This window comes from Heliangelus exortis, chromosome W (genome assembly GCF_036169615.1).
Source record: "Heliangelus exortis chromosome W, bHelExo1.hap1, whole genome shotgun sequence".
Classification (NCBI taxonomy): domain Eukaryota; kingdom Metazoa; phylum Chordata; class Aves; order Apodiformes; family Trochilidae; genus Heliangelus; species Heliangelus exortis.
The window spans coordinates 13,701,874-13,722,158 of NC_092453.1; the positions used below are offsets into that span (position 1 = coordinate 13,701,874).

The 20,285-nt window shown below is 44.4% G+C and overlaps 1 protein-coding gene across 3 annotated transcripts in view; it reads left to right on the forward strand.

Annotated features, from left to right (window-relative positions):
• Window positions 1-20,285, forward strand: part of WDR7 (WD repeat domain 7) — an 82,118-nt gene that overhangs the window by 282 nt on the left and 61,551 nt on the right. For 2 of the 3 annotated variants that reach the window (XM_071729809.1, XM_071729808.1), the window contains exons 2-14: window positions 8,213-8,384; window positions 9,561-9,667; window positions 10,240-10,318; window positions 10,760-10,934; window positions 12,042-12,118; window positions 12,893-13,012; window positions 13,153-13,298; window positions 13,811-13,913; window positions 14,925-15,066; window positions 15,602-15,850; window positions 17,228-17,448; window positions 18,127-18,322; window positions 19,417-19,631. In XM_071729809.1, the coding sequence (XP_071585910.1) occupies window positions 8,226-8,384; window positions 9,561-9,667; window positions 10,240-10,318; window positions 10,760-10,934; window positions 12,042-12,118; window positions 12,893-13,012; window positions 13,153-13,298; window positions 13,811-13,913; window positions 14,925-15,066; window positions 15,602-15,850; window positions 17,228-17,448; window positions 18,127-18,322; window positions 19,417-19,631 (1,989 nt within the window). In that variant the 5' untranslated portion in view covers window positions 8,213-8,225. Of the gene's footprint in view, window positions 1-4,839; window positions 4,953-8,212; window positions 8,385-9,560; window positions 9,668-10,239; window positions 10,319-10,759; window positions 10,935-12,041; window positions 12,119-12,892; window positions 13,013-13,152; window positions 13,299-13,810; window positions 13,914-14,924; window positions 15,067-15,601; window positions 15,851-17,227; window positions 17,449-18,126; window positions 18,323-19,416; window positions 19,632-20,285 lie in introns of those variants that run through there. The other variant, XM_071729807.1, reaches the window with a different exon arrangement.

A 20,285-nucleotide genomic window follows, 5' to 3' on the forward strand; every position in this document is an offset into this window, starting at 1 on the left:
TGGTGCCGGCGGCCTCCCCCTCCCTTCCCGGTGTATGGGAGGGGGCGGCACCGGTAGGGGCAGCGGCACCTTCCCGTGGCAGCCTCCCCCGCGGCGGGGCCGGGCGGCAGCAGGTGGCGGGAGCGGAGCGGGGGCGGGCAGAGGCCCCGCCGGGGCGGGGGCGGCAGCAGCAGCACGGCTGCGTTCCGCGGGGTGCGGGAGCCGTGCGGGAACCGGCCCTCCCCCCGTGGCAGCAGGGTGCGGGGGGTCATCGGGACCGGGGCTGCGGTTCCCCGGGCCTGCTCTGCCGGCGGGGTTCGGGGCAGAGCGGTGTCCGCAGCTCCGGGGTGATGCGGGGGCAGGCAGGAATAGGGGACCGGCCGTGGGTGGGGGGATGGATGGATGGATGGATGGATGGAGACCCCTTCTCCTCTGAACGCGAAGTTACACCGGGAGTAACTCTGCATCCTTTGCAGGAGCTTGCGTTTCCTTCAGTGCCTTTTTTTCATTATGCTGAGGCCTCTCCGTGGTTTGTTTCCTTTTTTTCGGTGACAGCCATGATAATATTTGCAGCCAGGGATATGATTTAGAGTTTACTCTGCAGCTGGTTTGGGTAACTGTCCTCCATGTGATCGTGACGGTTTTGAACAGGAAAAATATATGTGGGTTCAGTGTGTCATCAAACTGAGAGCTGTCTGCAGGTTTTTCTGGCTCTTAAAGGTTAACCATAACAAAGGGTTTAGAGTCCCAAATGATTTCTTCCTCTTGCTTTTTCTGGGGGCATTACCTTCAAAATAAATACCATTAAATCAGGCTTTTGTAGTCATTCCCTCGGCTGGGGCAGGGGGCACACAATCATCTCTCATTGGAATCTGCTGATGTTATTACCACTTGGAGATTAAGGAAGAGCTTGTTTTCATTACTTTCCAGTTTCTGCTTTGGAACACGAGTTTGTGTTTGTTGAAATGTACATGGCTTTTGGTTATTTATGTGATTGTAGCAGGTGAGGGCCAGCTCAGGACCCAGAGCAAGGAGCGTTGGCTCTGGGTGAGCTGCAGAGATGCTCTTGGTGTAGCACTGCAGTTTGGAGGCAGCTGCTACACAGAAACTGACCTGGGGAGAAGCTCCAGATTTAGGGAAAAAGCAAAAGAAGCCTTGTGGTGATGATTTGGAACCAACAAAGTACAAAAAAAGAAAGAGTAGACCAGCTGCCATTAATCTTTTAATCCTTGCTGGGTGTAATGAGGATGAGGGGGGTCTGATTTGTTACTCAGTGTTACCTGGGCTGAAATCACCTTTTCCCAGAAGCTTCAGTGTAGCCTGACAGTTTTGATCACGTTCAAAATACCAGGTTGGTTCTCTCCTGCAGGTGTGCTTGGCTCTGTTTTCTCAAGTGGAGTCAGTGTTGCAATAATCTTTTTTGTAGGTGCAAATTGGGAAGGTGTGCTGGTGGTTGGGTAAAGTATAAAGGTACAGTGATCCTCCTCTAGTTTTGTGTTCAGTACTCAGCAGATGCAAGCTGGAATTATTATGATTTGCTGCTTTGATAACATGTTTTTGTATTAAAAAAAATAGATAAATAAAAGCCGGGGATTTATTTATTTATTGAAATATTTTTATTTAAAAAGGTCCCTCAGGCTTCTTAGTTGGCGTGGATTTACAGCGAGTAAGTTGTGCATAACTAACCCGACGCAAACTCATCCTGTTAGGTTAATGATAGGTCAAGAAAGCAAAAATATTTTGCATTTGTCTTCTTTGTAGAGAGTGCAAACTAATCCCCAAAGACTGAAACTTACTGACAGGCCTTTAGAAACAAGCACAATGTAGCAGACATAGCAAACTTTAGAGCCCATTTGTATTTAACAAGAGAATTGTTTGTTTATTCTGTCTCTTTAAAGAAAGGTGTGATTCTCTAAATATGTGGGCTCTGAGAGCAACAGATTTCTGCAACTCTGGGTAAAGTACTTAATTTTCTTGTCCTTAACTCCTTAATCCCTTTTCTCCATCCCCTAGCATTAAACAGAAAAGATAATTTGTAATTCTGTGTAAGATCATTAGATTTTTATAAAATGCATTGGGCCATTCAAACAGCAGCCATGATGTAACAGAACTGAGGCTTCACCAGAAGTGTTGGCTGTATGCAAATGGTTTTAGGAGGGTGTTGCAGGGCTTAACTAATGTCTTTTTGAATGAAAGACTGGATGCATGAAAATAGGAGGCACAGAAATTGCTGTTCACTTGCAAACAGGCAATCCACTTAGAGGGTTTGTCATGATGTCAGGGATGGCAGCCATCTCTGTACTTACTGGTGGCACATCTGAATAATAGCAGCGTTTAGATTCTGCTGAACGTATTGAAAACCATCATTAACGTGTGGCAAACATTGATAGGGGAGGGAATGATTTATTCTTAACCTTTCCAGTCGCTTTGTTTGAAGGTAGTCACGGTTACATTTATTTAAAAGCAGATGTTGATTTGGCAGCCCCTAATGGTTCACTTTGGAGCTGGTTCAAGCTGAGAGCAAATATGATAAAGAAGTAGTCACCTCCTGGCTGTGTTTTGGGGCAGATTCATTTAGTGTCCTCGCAGACCCCAAAATTAATTCTGTGTATGCATGGCTTTAACTGAAAGAAATGCTTTGGGAAAGAGCTCTGTTTGGCTGTGCTTTTGTCAAGACAAAGGTAGATTTTCTTGTAGCAGCTTTCCCCAGCGTAGCATTCCTCTCTCTTGGCCTGCCTTGCATCCCTCCCCTGTGCCTGGTTTACCTGGGTCCATCTCCTCCAAGAAGGAAGGTGGGGCTGGGCACTGCATCCCTGAGGGATTCCGTGAGTCTGGCTTTGGAAGTCCCCAGAGAAGGGTGCAGTGTGTGTCGGGTTGTGCTGCAGGAGGAGAGGTCTCAGGGCAATGCAGGAGGGAAGAGGGGCTCTCACCAGCTGCTGGGCTTCATTCACAAATTCATTTTCTTGGGCTGCTTTTTCTGGCTGTAAAAATCCCCGTTATGGATGCGCTTCCAGGGTAAAGAACTTCGAATTTCACAAGGCTCGAGTGCTTCTCGTTACGGAGAGAAGTTGTGAGAACACTTGAGAAAGTTGTGAATAAAATGATGTTTCAGGAACATTGGTATAGAGGCAGAGGAAGGTTTGTGGATTTTGTTGTTTCTGCCCCTTGGAAAGATACAAAGTATATGCCAAAACCAGACAGTCCCCGGTGCTGGTAATTTTTTTTTTTTTCTAACTCCAGGAATTAGTCGCCAAGCATGAGCTGTGGCAGAAGGTAATATTCCATGTGGTAAAGAGCTTGAGTCCTGCTGTGGTTTGTGTACAGAACGTTTCTGTCCAGGTGCTATTCTGATTTGTTGCATATTGGGTTTATTTTGTATGGCAGCCAGGGCAGGGGAACAGCCAAAGGAGGTGACTGTGCCTCTGCTGTTGTCCCTTTGCCTTCACAGCCCTGGCCATCCCTCCCTGGTGGCAGGGAAGGAGAAGTTTCTGTTCACTTCTACATTTTCTGTTGATCTGCTTTGTACCTTCTGCTTCAGAGCTGCTTTGGGAATGGTTGTGACATCCTCTGGCTCGGTGGATGAGCTGTGAGTAATTTACTGCAGGCTGGGAGTGCTGGTGAGCGTGTGGAGATAAAGGTGTTCGTGTGAGCCCTGGATTCAGGATTTAACACCTGGTATTTAAGAACTCAGTCTCATAGCTTCAGTCAGATAAGAATTTATCCCAGAGCATGAAATGTGCCTCGGTGCTGGCCTGGAACAGTGCACTCAGAAGAATCACTTGACTATTCTATCAGGTTACCATAATATTTTTAAGTTTTTTGGATGGTGTGCTAATCTGAAGGATCACTCTGAATACAAAGAATGTGGCCGAGATGTGTGTGTACAGAACTCTAACTGGATTATATTTTGATAATCTAGTGGACCTGGTAACAAAAGCACAAAGACTGAGATACTCGGTGCCACTTTTGCCTTGGTTTTTCTGGGAAAAACGAAATCCATAGGAGCAAGAGAGTGGGTGCTGTGGTGGAGAGACTGCTTTGTGGGGGGAAAGTTCTCAGAAATGGTGCCAGGCTGGGGACAGGGGCCTGGGCAGCAGCAGTGGGTGCCTGGGATGCTGCAGCACCTCTCAGGCCTGGAGAAAAGGGGCTCTGGCTCCAAGGATGGGAGTGGAAATAATTCCCTAAGGCACTGGAGGTGAGAGGGATGCTGGGGTTTACATTGCTGCTCTCACCTCGGGAAGAAGCACAGGGGAGGGAAGGAGGGAAGCAACGCCTTGTTGTGGGGCAGGGAACAACCAGGGAGCCTCTGCTTTGGTGGAGTCTTTTCAAGGCTTTGCCCACGTCCCTGCATCTGTGTATTTGTTGTCTCTTTGAGAGAGGTCATCTGAAATTGAAGCAAAATAAATACCAGTGTGCTTTCATCCGTGTATCCACACACAGCCCTAGGTACCTGCAATAACAGAGACTCATTCTTTTATTTTCTTATTTGGAGGGGGGAAACTGGGATTTTGGCACTTGTGGAAGTGACAGAGAGAAGCCTCCCAGTCCTGGTGAAGATGGGGGGGTTAAGCAGGAAGAACTCTGCTCGGTGTGACATCTCTGGTTTCCAGTTCAAAGTTCCAGTTCCCTTTTCTGCAAAACTAGCTTGTTCTAGAGAGGGACAACTAAGTACAGCCTGGGCTTGCATGGGTAATGATTCCCTGCCTGCTTTCTGACCCTTTGTCAGTGGTACAGTGTCTGTTTGCTGCTGGAGTTTGTCATCATTGATGTAAAAAAAATTATCGATTGTTTACAGACAAAAAGTGAGTTTTGGTTTTTGCAGGGGATATATTTGGTGTTGGCCAGTGATAGAGAAGGGTTGTTCTCTCTAGACTGAATTCTCCAGCTGTCAGAATGAGCTTGTGGTACATTCTGAAAATGAAGTTTTTAATGAAGGTGCTGCGGTTCCATAATAAAAAACTAGAAGGAAAGAGGTAGTTTTTGTTCTGCTTTGGTTTGGTCTTGTTTTCCCTTTCTCCTGTCTCTCAGTGGTTGATATGAAATATTCTAAGGATTCTGTCTCTCTCAGATAAAAGTTTTGAAGCAGGAATGACTGTAGGCTTTTAGAAAGTATTTTGCTGTTAATATTTTCAGTGTTTTGTGGTTTTGTGCATGGAAATATAAAATACGTTGGGTTACTTCTATGTGCTAATAATTCTGTTTGTTGTCATAGACTTCACGTTTGTTTTGAAAATTTGTTTTCTTAAGTGTTTATTCATAGTGCTGTCAATGTGAAAATATTTATGATTAGTTTGGAAGAACATTCAGCTGAGTGCAAAATTTCAAGGCAATGTTTTATGTCCTGGTAGGGGAGCTTCTGTAGTAATTCAGAGTTGCAGCCATCACTGAAGCAAGCAGGTGAATTTTGTGTTGTGTTTAATTAATTTTAGTTCTGTTTTCCCCTGTGTTTTTGTGATAATTTCACTATAAATCAACTATTTTATATTCATAGCTCTTTAGCAAGGTCACTGTACTCTTTAAATTTTTAAAATTATTTTACAGTTCTGCATGGGGATGATCCAGACAGAACAATTGATTTGCCATTGCATAATGATTAACAGTACCATCTACAGGCATGGTTTACAACCCCTGTTTCCAGGGTATCTTTTAGATGGTTGCAGGAGATGAAATGTTTGCTTGCTGGTCTCTTTATACTTATTTATTAAACAACAACACGTAATGAATCGTTGTTAAAAAAATAGCTCAGTTGAATGCTGGAAGTGAGTTGGCACAAAGTGGGACTCCATAGGAGTGATGTTCTGTTTGGGATTACGTGGGTTTTGTAAAAACTCAGAATGCAGCTCTCCCTTTTCAGAGGTGTGAGGCTGAGCACATCCAGGCAGCCCCAGGAGCTGTGTCAGGGTTGGTAGAACTGACCCGTGTTCTGCCCTTCCTGCCTTCCCTCCCCCCTTTTGTCCATCTGCATTATCCCATTCCACGCCTCTGGCTCCAGAGGTGTTTGGCACCAGGACTGTTTCTCAAAATTCGTTGAAAAACTGTTTTGCACTTTTTGCAGAGATGAGAGAAAACATTAATTTGTGTTTAATTCCATAGAATCATTGAGGTTGGAAGCACAGTGAAAAGCAGTGGTTTAAAACAGAAGGGAATTCAGATTTTAGGAGGGGGAATGGCCAGGGATCAAAAGGTGGAGCTGGCGGTGGGTGTGTTGGTGATATCTTATCTGAGGCTGTCTCTCGGGGGGGTTCTAAGCAGGGGAGCTGCAGAGGAGAGAATTAAATTCCCACAGCTTCCCTGGAAATCTGAATGCTTGAGCTGCCTTTGGCAGATGGTCAGGCAGGCCTGGGCTGAGTGTCCAGGGAGCTGTGGGGCAGTCAGGGACCGGATTTCCAGGGCGCCTGGCTTATGTTCACCATGACCTTTCTTTATTTATTTATTACTTATTTTCTGGCATAGTTCATAATTTTTCCCCTCCTTTGAAATGCTGTGAAATAGGTTCACACATCTGTGAACATCTGCACACACTGCTGGATCCAGCAAGCTGGGAGAATATGTTTGGGTCTCCAGAATGTCAGGAAAAATGTGCATTTAAAAAAACATTTTTTGAGCGGAGCGTTCATACTCCTCTAAATCAGAAATTCTGCTCTGGTTCGAGCTGGGGCAAGTTCAGAATGTAAAGCTCTACAGCACAGTAGTTAGGGAGCATTAATTTATTTAGCACAACCATTTTGCTCACTCATTTATCACAACATGCTCCCAGCCATAGCTGGCTGTAGCCCTAACGTTTACCACAGCATAGCAGAGTAACTCCTACAGCAGCACTGGAATGCAGAATAGGAAATGGATAGAAAATGCCAGTCACAGGTGACATAACTTCTCTGCTTGGTGGTTTCATGTACCATTTCTCAGTTGTTTCTGTGCCAGTCCCGACAGCTGGAATTCACCTCTGGATGGTTTATACAAACTCCTTGGTGCTGTTGAAGTAGAACTTAAATTTGTATTTATGAGCTGCAGAATGTACCCCTAAAGTACAGCCGAAGCATTCATGAGCTCAGTGGGTTACTGGAAAGCAAAAGGAATTCTTGTATTTCCAGTTCCCTTTTCCTGCTCCTGGACTTTGTGGTGCCAGCACTGCCCATGAGCAGCAAACTCCGAGGCAAGGATCCAACATCATAAAACCAGTGAAGTGCTCGGCGAGCTCAGAATGTTGCTAACAAAAACAGAGGAGTGTTTTGGTGTTTAACTCTCGTGCTAATCCTCTGAACTGTTTTTTATTATTACAGCTTCACTTGCTGATGTTTTTCCTTCTCTCTGAAGTTACGATTCAAACGTCCTTCTCAGCCCCTGGCTCCCAGCCACCAGGAGCAGGTTGGCTTTGAGACAGGGAAACATTTCTCCTGGAATTTGTGTCAATCCCTTATCCCAGGCACAGGGAAGATGTTGTTGTGTCTCTGCCTTGCTGGGTGCTGGCCAGAATCGTGTTCTGATGGCAGGTCCTGGGGGTCACACCTCCCTTCAGCCAGGAATAATTCTGCATTACGCTGCTTCTCTTTCTGATCTGCTTTTGGTTGTTTGGGTGCCCTCTGCAGCTGGGTGTCTGGAGCAGTACAAACCATCAGCGTAAGATTAGGAGTTAAGGAATGGTGTTAACCTTGAGAATTTTCTCTGCCACTTCATTTTGATTTTACCTAGTGCAGGACACTGCATATTCCAACACAAATGTCCTCATGAGAAAGCTGTGTCAACACCGTTCTGACAGGAGAGGGGTTTTCAAAAGTCATCTGTGGGAAGCTCCAGAGCCTGTTTTTTACTCAAGTTGTTGTATTTGCAGATGGAGATGGATGACTATTGGGCACACCAGAGCTGCTCCAGCTCTGGGCCTGGACGCATTTATTATTTCAAAATTATCCTAAGAAGAGTGATTTTGGCAAAAGTATCCATGTGCATGGGAAATGGTATTTGGTGACTATTTATACACGTAGGAAAGGCTGCTTTACCTCTGCAAAATGTGCAGGGGATAGAAATTATGGGGTGACAGTAGTGCCAGAGGTTGCTCTCTTTCCCAGGTGACGGGCGCCCTGGATTTTGTTTGGAAAACGCCAAATTTCCTCTGTTCAGCGTCTCTGGGAAGCCCTTGTTGGGCTGGCAGGGGAGGTTTCTGGCAGGCTGAGGGGATGGGGAGTGCAGGGGTGTGCGAGGTGCTGATCTGTGCTCTGTTTTCTCCCCTGCACCCCAGGTGTGAGCGCAGCATGGCCGGGAACAGCCTGGTGCTGCCCATCGTCCTGTGGGGCCGCAGGGCCCCCACCCACTGCATCTCCACCCTCCTGCTGCTGGAGGACACCTCCATGGTGGTCACCGGCTGCCACGACGGGCAGATATGTCTCTGGGACCTCTCCCCAGACCTGGAGGTAAGGCTGGAGTCTTTGGGATCCCAATCTCCTTGGGATTGCCCTCCTGTTAAACCACGGATCCTTGCTGTCTGTGGGATTTTGCTCTCCCGCGTTCCGGTTCCCACTCTGGTTCTGTCTCTTCCCTGCTGCCTTGTCCTCTCCTCCTCCCTCTCCTGAGCCCTGGATTAACACCACCTGCTTCCCACGGTGGATTATTTTGGATTAGACAGGGAGGTTTTTTGCTCTTGAATTCTGTTGTGGCTCCTGCAGTCATTTTTATGAAGTGATGATTTCCTCTGCTCTGGAGCTGCCCAAAACTGGGTGTTGCTTTCAAGTTCAGCTGCTTAGTTATGTTTTGTGAAAACAGATCCCAGTGACCAGGAGACTGCACACAGAGAACTTTTTAAGGTTATTATTTTATTCAATTTTTTTTTCCCCCCATGAAAAGGGGAAGAGAAAAAAGGCAGCAGCAGAGCTGAGGGTTGGTGATTTGTTGTTTCATCCCAGTGCTTGCCCTAGAGCTGAAATGGACAAATGTCTGTTTTAAACATAATCTCCTCATTTGCCGTGGAACAGAGAGTTTTAAATTCTAGAATACAATAGAAAGACAATAATTTGTTGCAAAGAACTCTGCATGCTTCAGAGAAAGTTTATACGGAGTACCTAAATATCTCAATGTCTTTGAGTTACCCTCAGAAGTCATGTTTGTATCTGGCATATTTAAAAAGAAAAGGGGAGAAAGTGACTACTTCTTTCTTAATAGGACAAATAAAGGGCAGTTTTCTTTTTTTTATCTTTAATGGGCTTTATATAAACTTATGAATATAGAGAGTTGTGAGTTATACTTGAATGGGGGAGCTATTGTTGCAATAGAACCCAATTTTTTTGTTCAAGTTGGGCTAAATTCAGCCTATAATTTAAAACCATTGACAGCACGAGTTTGCAAAATGCATCTTTTCACAAATTTGTAGGCAGGATTAGGTATAAACTCCTTTTTCATGCACCACAGCAGCAATCTGTGCAAACGTTTTCAAGATTATAGACCTGCTGCTGTGCTAATTAAATGTGTGAATATACTTGTTAACATTTTACATACTTAAATAATACCAAGGTGGAAAGCTGGGACGTGTATCCTCTGGTTAAGCAATAGTACCCATGCTTTTTTCACTTCACATTTTATTTCCCTGACTCTAGGTCAACCCCAGAGCTCTGCTGTTTGGCCACACAGCCTCAGTGACATGTTTATCCAAGGCCTCTGCTTCCAGTGACAAGCAGTACATAGTCAGTGCTTCAGAGAGTGGGTGAGTGTCCTGAGCAATGAGGTGTGGGGTGTCCTGTCCCCTGGGCAGCCACCCCTCTGCTTCCTGTCACCTTCTCCCTCCTGTGCTTTTCCCTTCCACTTGGCAGCAGCTCCCTTTGGATCCCTTTGCTCCCCTTACCCAGGACCAGCTGGAGCTGCAGCACAGCTTCTTGCCAGCAAAGGGTTCCTAATACAAGTTTTGAAGCTTGGAAACCTGTCATACATTTTCTGTGTTTCTGTTGCAGTGTTTGGGTTTTATCCTTAAGATAAAAATACAGGAAATGCATTTTATTTTTGAAGAGGTTTTATTTACTAATCAGAGTAACTGGGAAGTGGAAGGGATTTCTCCTGCAATTGACATTAATGGGGCTGGCACTCAGGTGACTTAGAGGAGAAAAAACCAAAAAGTCACGCTCTAACCCTTAAATAAAATATACTTCATATGCTCACCTTTTAGCTTACTTAGATTCCAGGTTAATTTGTTGATACACAATTTGATAAATTACAGGTCAAAGCTCTGAGTTTTGTTATTCACCACTCACAAATGATTTTAATCTGCCTTTTATGTTTTAGGGAGATGTGTCTGTGGGACGTGAATGATGGGAGGTGCATAGAGTTCACTAAGCTGGCCTGCACACATACTGGCATACAGGTTGGTGCCTTCTCTGTGTTTCACAGCTCCTGTTCTGCATGGCATGGATAACATCAGAGATGCTGCCCAAGCAAGGCTGGTTTGGTTCTTTTCAAACTTCATAATGACACCATGTGCCTACCAAAGTATCTCATGGTTTGTGATGTGTCACCCAATGCCCTAGAGCTGGAAATACATTCTGTGCTTCAGCAGTGGAAAAAATGTATCAGAATTCATGGGAGAGGCTGGAAACAAAGGAGGGAGAGGAGGACATTTTTGGAGGTGGTGGGAGTGTGAGGATGCTCTTTGCAGGGGAGGCTGAGGTGGCAGAATAGTCATTTTTGATCTTAAATTTTAATAGGCATTAGAATCTATTAATGAAATCAGAGTTTTGATCAAAAACTGAAGTAACCAATGTCTCACATAGAGTATAACTGATGCATTTTGTTAATGTCCATTCAGTTCTATCAGTTTACAGTTGGGACTCAGCGTGAAGGGAGGCTCTTGTGCCACGGACATTATCCAGAAATTCTTGTCGTGGATGCTACCAGCCTTGAGGTTCTTTATTCTTTATTATCAAAGATATCTCCTGACTGGATCAGCTCCATGGCCATCATCCGATCCAACAGAACACAAGGTAATTATTTTGGTGGCTGTTGTTATGGCTTTGCCTCCCTGCACAAGAAACACTATTTCAACTTTTTCACGGAATGAATTAGAATGTTACTTCTTGTGATCTCTGGCAACACCCAGCAGGCTTTCTGAAAAGCAAGTTATACATAGTTCTTTCTATCCCTGAAAAAGAGCCTAGTTTAATGCAGTATTGTCTCTGTTACTGTTCCATTAAATGATGGTTTGGCTCTGGCTATGATGAGCAAGCTGTGTGTTGTCATTTTTAACTGGATGCATATGTCCATGAATATTTCTTGTGATTAGTAGCATTATAGAAAGTGCTGTTGTAATATTTTTTCAAAGCTATTGGTGTAGGAAAATTGTTTAAGGAATGTGCTGTTAAAAGTACACAACAGGACTAAAAACCTGCAGCCTGGAGAGCACAGATCCTGTGGAGGTGCTGCCAGGCTGCTCAGAGGAGAGGTGGGTGAGCAGGTTTGTGTTTGGGGGGATGAGGGGCTGTGACTTGAAGTCATCCCTGGCCACGTGTCTGGTCAGTTCTCTGCTACCTTGTCTGCATTCCCTGGGGTTAAATTCTGGCAGCTGAGGTGCAGGGCTGTCTCCTTCAGGTGTTCCTCTTGTGGAGACTGTAATTCTGCAGAGGTTTGGGAAAAAGTAAGGAAGAAGATCCTGACGAAAGAGGAGACTTGTACCTTGAGTCAAGGCTGGCAGCAGTAGCAGAATGAGTCCCCCCAAAGTCCTGGGGTGGGAGAGCTCAGTTGCTTTCCTCAAACATCTGAGCTGCAGCTCAGTGAAGGGACAGCCCACAGGGTCAGACAGAAAGAGCAGAAACAACTTCTTCCCTTCCCCCTGCTGAATTTGAGCCCTGGTGTTAATTAACAGAGATGGGAAGGAGGCTGTAAACACAAAGCAGGGAATCTTGTCTGTGCACACGTGCCTCTGGAACACCACTTTGCAAATAAACACTTGATTTTGCAGCAAACACTTCAGGGATGTTTTGATAAACTTTACGTGGAGGCACTCAGGATATTTGTGTACTCGGATATGCACAAGTGTGCAACAAAATGAAGACATCCTTGTACTTATCAGCCTGATGTTTGTTTCTCCCCAGAGGACACTGTTGTAGCAGTTTCAGTGACTGGCATCCTCAAAGTATGGATAATAACCTCTGAAGTCAGTCGGATGCAGGTAAACAAAGGCTTCTCAATAATGACATTTCCTGCTTTGATGGAGGGAGAGCTCCTATTGCTGCTCTTTCCTGGGCTTCCAGCTACCTCCTGACACTGGGAAATTTTTTCCCTTAAAAATCAACTCATAGAAAACCAACTCACTTCATTTGGCTTTACTGATTCTTCAAGTTACCAGGAGAACTCTTAATCTTTCTCCTGTTTGACTCGGGGAACTTGTTTCAAAAATAAGCATAGGATTATCTCCACTGTTTTGGGTTGGTTTTTTTTTAATTATTTGTGCCATTTGGTGGCCTTGACAGCGCTGTGTTTATGACTGGTGTTGAGCAGCTCAGCTCTCTGGCTCTGTAGCCATCCTGGTCAGTACTTGCTTCTGCTGAGGGCTGTGTACATGTGCTCTCTAAATAAAAGTTATGACCTCCTCTGGACCTCCTTTTTGTCTGCCTCTGCAGACCAACTTCTTACCTACTGCTGCTTCAGTTCTGCTTTTCTGCACAGTGCAGTTTTCTTGTACTTGTGACAGAGGCTGCAGGCTTGACTCTGAAAGTTGGTATTTGAGATATGAGAGGCCCATAGGAGTATAAAAATAAAACCTGTTTTTGTCAGGTAAAATTTACAGAAATGTTGACAAGCTCATGACTTGAGTGAATTAAAAAATGTCAAGAAATGCCTTTTGAAGATACTCTTCTTCCAGAAGAAAATAAGTCTCGCATTAATTTCATCTTTATAACTTGAAGTCAAATGCACTTAATGGTTTTGTTTGTTTGTTTTTTAGGACACAGCACCAGTATTTGAAGAGGAGTCCAAACCCATTTATTGTCAGAACTGTCAGAGCATTTCCTTCTGCACATTCACCCAGCAGTCTCTGCTGGTTGTGTGCTCCAAGTACTGGCGGGTAAGGTCCCCTGAGCACCCTCCCAGCACCACAGTTGTGTTGAGATGCTCCAAGTCCTTTTTGTCTGGCTGGATTGAAACTGAAATTAGCTGCTGTCTGGGCATTTTGATCTGTAATTGGAGTTTTCTGTTTCATTTCAGGTCTTTGATGCTGGAGATTATTCCCTCTTGTGTTCAGTCCCCAGTGAAAATGGTCAGACCTGGACTGGTGGCAGCTTTGTGGCAGCTGATAAAGTGGTTGTGTGGACAGAAGATGGACAAAGTTTCATATATAAGTTACCAGCCAGGTAGTCAACAGTGAAATACTCTTTTTTTTTTTTTTTTTTTTTTTTCCTGATATCAAAACATGAGCAAGTAAAATGGGCTCCTTTGGTTTTTACTTTGTTACAAAATTGTTTGGCTATTGCAGAAACTACCATTCCATGAGAATATTTTAAAGTGTGTGTTCCCTAAATGGTGAAGCAACACTCAGTAATTCAGGTTGGCTCAGCTGAGATTGCTTCACTGTTTTCTGACATGACACTAAATCTTTTTCACCTCCTGCTGGAGCTGTGTAATGAGAAGAGGTGAATTTTACTGTAGAAAAAATGTCATTAATTTAATTTAAATGTTTCCTTAAATGGATCCAAATAAGGAAGAAATAAGAATTGTGCTATATGGAGTAGAATATAAATGGTGATGTTAACAGCTGAAAAATGCAATGATTAAGGGCCTGGGGACTGGTTTTGCTTGGTATTTAGTTAGCTAGTGATGTAGTAATACCAGGAGCCTTATTCCTGTCTCCTTGTTGTTGTCCCAGCTGTCTACCAGCCAGTGATTCCTTCCGCAGGGATGTGGGGAAAGCAGTGGAAAATCTAATCCCACCCTTACTGTACAGCGTGTTGGACAGAGCAGATAAACAGGTAAAATACATTTCTTTGGGGTTTCCTATATGGACTGCATTTCTTTTGATAAGAAACCTGCATTTCTGCTTCAGAGGTTGAAACATGACCAGTTCTTCTCTTTCAAAGCAGAGCTTTAGGATTCCTTCCTGTGCTAGGCAGTAGGCTAACAGACAATTTCCCTGCTCTCTGGTTTGGTTCCTGTTGCTCTCAAATGAATGCAGAGGTTAGTCTCTGGTCAAGTGAAGCTTCAGTTCCTCTGTACTAACAGTTTATCATTCATCAGTGTCTGGGGAATTAAAGGTTGTGATGTGCATGATGATGAGGCAGTCAGTGAGCAAGAGCTTTTAGACTCACAGCTTTGAATCTTTGCAAAGAAAATGCACTTTCATAGTTTCATATAGTTCAAACTCCTCTTTAATTTTAATTTAATTTTTCTGTTTTACTGTGAAGTGTATCTACTAATAAACTAATACATCTGAGACTGCTGTATGGCAGAGCCAGTACTCATACCTGTACTATGCAGTGTAAGTAGCCAATTTACAAAAGCTGTAACTACAAGATTATTATAAGAATCCTTTTTGTAACTTGGCCATTTAACCTGTTTCTCCATTTGGACATTGAACCATGTATATATCTGGTTTTTTTCTTTGTTGTCAATCAACACTGAAACTTTGTTCCTGTTGTGAACCAGGTTCCTTACCAAGCAGTGATCTTCAGCTCACAGTTCCAGTTACCATGTTAACAATTTTAGAATACACACAGTTCTAACATATTGATATATTTGTAAATATACGTAAAAATATTTTTTCCTCTCTCCTAGAGCTGTGACTTGTTTTGTAGTTTAAGTACAGTTCCTTTGGATTTTACTGCTGTATTTATTCTTTCTCCCATAAGAATGATAAAGCATAAAGTGCCTACTTTTTGTCTTGCTTTTAAAAGGCACAGTGTTCTACGTGGGGAAAGTAAATGCTGGGGTTATTACCTGGTTTGCATGTGTTCTGAACTTGTTGATTTGTTTTTCTTTAACAGCTGCTATTATGTCCTCCAGTTACTCGATTCTTCTGTGGGCAGAGGGAGTTTTCCTATAAACTGTTAATCCAGGGAGACTCTTCAGGGAGGCTGTGTATTTGGAGTGTGCCTGAGACTCTTGAGCAAGATGATGGTGCCAAAGGTACAGCTAATTAACAGTCCTGTTGCCAAGGCTTTTCATGGACATCTTTATTTTTTGTGATGTGTTCTTCTTCTGGGATAAACACTGCTGCTTTTCCTGCAACTCCATCAGGTTGTGTGGGGTTTTGTTAGCCTCTTGTAAAAGTTATGGGAGTTTCATCTTTTTCATATACAATCAGGATCTTAATTTACTTTGAGTATTCCTTAGGTGTTGTGTTTAACTGCTGGTTTGTCTGTGTTTGGGGGTGTTTTGCAAATGCTGTGACCACTGCTGTCTGCCAGTGCAGCTCCTCGTGCCTTATATCCTACACTTCAGTTCTTGCAGTATTTGTGTGTGTTGCTGTAAGCCTCACTCACCTTGGCAGGCAGGTAATTTCCTGCATGTACCTTTCTCTTGGTTCAGAGGGTGGTGAGAGCATGTATGAACTTGAGGGCCTCCCCAGAAAAGCATTCCTGATTTTCATTGTTCTCTAAAAGCCTCCTCCCACCTCGCCCTTTCCGTTTAGTTTATTTTTTTTCTTCTTCTTTTTAAACAGGACTGCAGACGACAACTTCAGTATCTCTCCAGGAAGCTTTTGATAAGCTCAGCCCTCGTCCTGCTGGGATCATAGACCAGCTGAGCTTGCTCCCAAACCTGGAGGAGCCCCTTCGGGTGACAGCCAGCGTGTACATCCCTGCCCACGGGCGCCTGGTCTGTGGGCGGGAGGACGGCAGCATCGTCATCGTGCCAGCCACCCAGACTGCCATTGTCCAGCTGCTCCAGGGGGAGCACATGCTGAGGAGAGGTAATGCCTTGGGTGGCCTTCCCAGGGAGATAGCTGCACCCTCTCAGTCATTTAGGCTTCACCCTTAAGTCATTTTATGGTTAGAAATCGCAGAACCGCCTTCTGAACGGTTCTGAGGTTCTGGCCTATCGTGAGGAACCCAAATAATGAGTGACCCGTGGGCATCCTGCTTCACTGTGGTGCCCCTTGGCTTGGCTGCTGGGACATCCCTGGGAAACAGGAGTGTGCCCAGGGAGGGCTGCCTGGGGCAGGAACATCTCCAGCACGATTCCTCCTGGTTTATTGTGGTGTTAGCTGGCTGGCTGGTGGTGTATATTTTGTTTCCGGGTAATGTTATTTTTTATATTTTTGTCATGGAGTTGCAGAACAAACATTTGAGTTTTTGGTGTTTATAAATGCTGGTAAATGAAAAAGATGTGTAAATGTTTTTCTGTGAGTGGAGGTCTGACTTTTTCAGTTCTATACAAGGCTGTTTGTTGTGCCATTTCCTTTGTATAACTGATTAACTTTATAGAGCTTTATACAAAGTGATTTGGTTTTTTTCTTAATATGCACTTGGGTTGCCTTGAAGCTGATCAATATTAATAAATAAGTGTGTGGAAAGCATCATCACAGAGAAAAAAAAAAAAGTTCCACTCAACCTGCAGGTGTTGCATAGAATACTTGATTCTGGTATTTAATTTCCTGGGCCCGTTTAGTGACATTACCCACCTAAAAGGCATCATTTCTTAGCATCTTTTTAATAGTTAAATCATCCTTATTCTAACCACTTAACTCAGGTAACAGAAGCCTTGCCATTCTTGCTCCTGGGTCACAAAGATTATTTTCCTTTCCTACTTGACATTTGGTGTTAATAACCTATTCTGCACAAGCACCAAATGCCCAATGCTTCAGCCTTGCCAGTCAGCCTCGTGGCCAGGCCAGAGGAAGATTACCCAGTTTTCCTGCTGCTGGGCCTTTTGCCTTCATAGTTGGGTGAATTTCTGTTTGGGGACAGGAATATTTTTTTTTCTTTTTTCCCATCTTTTTGGCCTTCTAAATTTTCTGAGGTTTTTAGGGGGAGAGGAGGCTGCTTTAAGACAGCTGAATTATATTAAAGGGAGACTGTACAGCAACACAAAAGTAATAGATCAGTCCCTGATCTATGAACATTTGAAAAAAAAAAACGTGGCTAATTTTATAAGAACTTCTGCCAAAAATCGCCGTATGCCTGGGGCTTTTTTTTGGGTTTGGTTGGTCGGTTTTGGTTTGGTTTTCAGGGAAGGGCAGCGTTTTCTATGTCTAACTGTTCTACTCCATTTCTTCTCCCTGTCTCTCTCTCTGTTTTGTTTGTTTCCTGTGTTTCCTCCCCCCTCTCCTCCCTTCCCCCTTTCCCAGGCTGGCCACCTCACCGCACCCTGCGAGGCCACCGAAACAAAATCACATGTTTACTGTACCCTCACCAGGTCTCTGCTCGGTATGACCAAAGGTATCTGATCTCAGGTGGTGTGGATTACTCAGTCATCATATGGGATATATTTTCTGGAGAGATGAAACACATCTTCTGTGTGCATGGTGGAGAAATTTCACAGCTTCTGGTTCCACCAGAAAACTGTAGTGTAAGTTTTGCCTAATATTTCTGATAACCTCTCCCATGCTCCCCATAAATGATCCAGCTCCTCAGATCCTTCTGGAGGGTGTGCACATGCTATGAAATACTGAAAATGTAGCCCTGGCTCAGTGTGTAACTCTTGCAGGCACTTCAAAAGAGTTCAATTATTCTGCTGATCTTCTTTTTTTTTTTTTTTTAGGATTAGAACTCATAAAGGATTAAAAATAATGGTAAAAATGGATATTAAATCCTAGCTAGCTAAGGAAGGGGTTGGCATCTTACCTTGCCCAGGATGAAGAGTGGGACAGGATTTCCATGCTGTGGAAGTCCCCTGAAGATGTTTGTGAGCAATGGGCAAGTGATTCCCCCTCAGCCTGCAGGTTTTAATGGCAACTGTGCCTTTTGTATCCTGGATGAGGAGGTGGAATTTCATGAACAAAATGCCATTGATTTACTTGAAAACCACTGTTTTTCTTTGCTCAACAAAGCAAGTTCTAGGAGCTGTCTGTTCTTTAGGATAGGCAGGAGGTTGGACTCAAGAAAATTTCTGCAAGTTAAATGCTCCTTCTAGTGACCTCAGGGAGTTTAACCATGGACTGATCTGCCTGGGTTTTGAGGAAGAGATTATTAAACTGGTCTGCATTATGATTAGGATTTCTTTTCTTTTTTTTTTTATCTTTCTTAGGCAAGAGTCCAGCACTGTGTTTGCTCTGTTGCCAGTGACCACTCAGTGGGGCTTCTGAGCCTGAGGGAGAAAAAATGCATCATGCTGGCATCTCGGCACCTTTTCCCTATCCAGGTGATAAAGTGGAGACCTTCTGATGACTACCTGGTGGTGGGGTGTTCAGATGGCTCTGTCTACGTCTGGCAGATGGACACTGGTAAGGTTAAATTCAGTGATACTGGTTCAACAAGTGTTTTAAATGTGCACATATATTTGGTTAAAGTTCTAGGAAGGTTTTGTCTTGGAAGAAAACATTTTTTCCCCACGTTTATATTTGGGAATTTAGCACTACTCATATTCTCAAAGTGTGTCTATTATATAATATTGTGAAGTACATAATTTAGCATTTGGAAATAACTTGTGCAGTTTTGGACAAGTTGAGCCCCCTTAAATGTTTTCCTGGTTGTCTGTAGAGATCCCACACTGGCTGCACATGTGGTGGCCTCTTGGTTTATGAGTGACCTTGCTGCTTCAGCAAATCTCTTGAAAGCTTGGTGTAGGAGTGCAGCACCCTGATTCTGCAACAGTTTCCTTATCTACAGGGTGAAAAAAGGGTGTGGTTCTTTTTCATATTGGTTAGTGGCTGTTTGTGGGTTGTTTGGGTTTTTTTCTTTAAAAGGGTCTAACCTTAGTTTAGGATAAACTGAAAATGAACTTTAAAATAATGGGCAACAAGGCATACAATGAAACCTGCTTTGTTGTAGGAAGTTTTATGGGAGTAGAAAGTGAGGAAAAAATACATGAAAATCCAGGCAACATGTAGTTGCCTTCTGACTCCTTTATTCTCTCAAGGAAAGCCCACAAACCTGCCATAATGTCTAAATATTATTTTCAGCTTATTGTACAAACTAGATGAGAATTGTTTTTCACTGAAGCTGTAGGAAGCAAGGAGGGCCATTGGATCCATAGTGGAAAACTTAATCTGTGCAGGTAACGGGGTAGGAGAGAGAACCCAAAATAATTGGGAACAGCCTTTCACTAAAAATGTGAAGCAACTGCAGCCTCTGGGCAGCACAGGCTCACCTGGGGATTTTTGTTGTCTTGATTTTTGTTGGTGTGGCTTCTCCCTACCCACTTCATCTCCATGGAAATGTAGGGGAATTCCATCCAGAATATTAGCTCTAGGAAGAGCTGTTTATCCCCAGGGGAAGTTCTACAGGGGGATCGTTTTCACGCCTTGTCGCGCCTGGGGTATTTCGGACGTTCCGTGCTGTTTCCCCCTAACCTCCTGCTTTTTGGATCTCTCTGCAGGTGTCCTGGACAGGTGTGTGATGGGGATCACAGCAGTGGAGATCCTGAATGCCTGTGACGAGGCTGTCCCTGCTGCCGTGGAGGCACTCAGCCACCCTGCCATCAACCTCAAGCAGGCCATGACTCGCCGCAGCCTGGCTGCCCTCAAGAACGTGGCACACCAGAAACTGCAGACTCTTGCCACCAACCTGCTGGCTTCCGAGGCCTCTGACAAGGTCAGGGGGGGTCAGTGGCAGAGCTGGAAGGGTTATTTCTGTAAATAATTGGATAAATAAGGGGAGCCTTCGTCGTCGTGGCTTTCAGCTGCAGGGCTCTTATCCAAAGCTCTCTGAAACTGGAATAGAAAGCCCCAAACCTGGCCCTGGGTCAGTCCTGGGAGCTCACTTGCTATCAGCACAAAGCATCAGCCTTCTTTCAGCATCACTGTGCAGCTGGCAGTGCAGGTGGTGGTATGGAGAGTTACCCTTTAAAAACACATTTACCTTTGTTCTGGTTTGTGCTCTCAGCAGCAGTGGCTTTCTTCGCTGGAGCTTAAGGCTTTTAATAAATGAATCACTAAATAATGACCCCTCCTCTGTCCCCAGATGCCAGTGTAAGTGCTGCAGTGTGTCTGTCCCTGCCTGCCTTTGGCTGTGGCTCTGTCAGTCTGAGCTGTGGCCAGGAGAGAGCAGCAGAGCCCTGCTCCCATCCCCTTGCAGCCCTGGAGCATGGCTCTTCCCTTCCCTCCTGTTCAGGAAGGAGATGTGGCTGTTCCAGGGAGCATTCCTCAGCATCCCAGGGATATGGCTCTGCAGACACCCCCTCTGCCCAGCCCAGGGTGCTGCTGCTCCTCCTGTCCCCAGCCTGGCTGCCCACCCACCCGGGGGAAC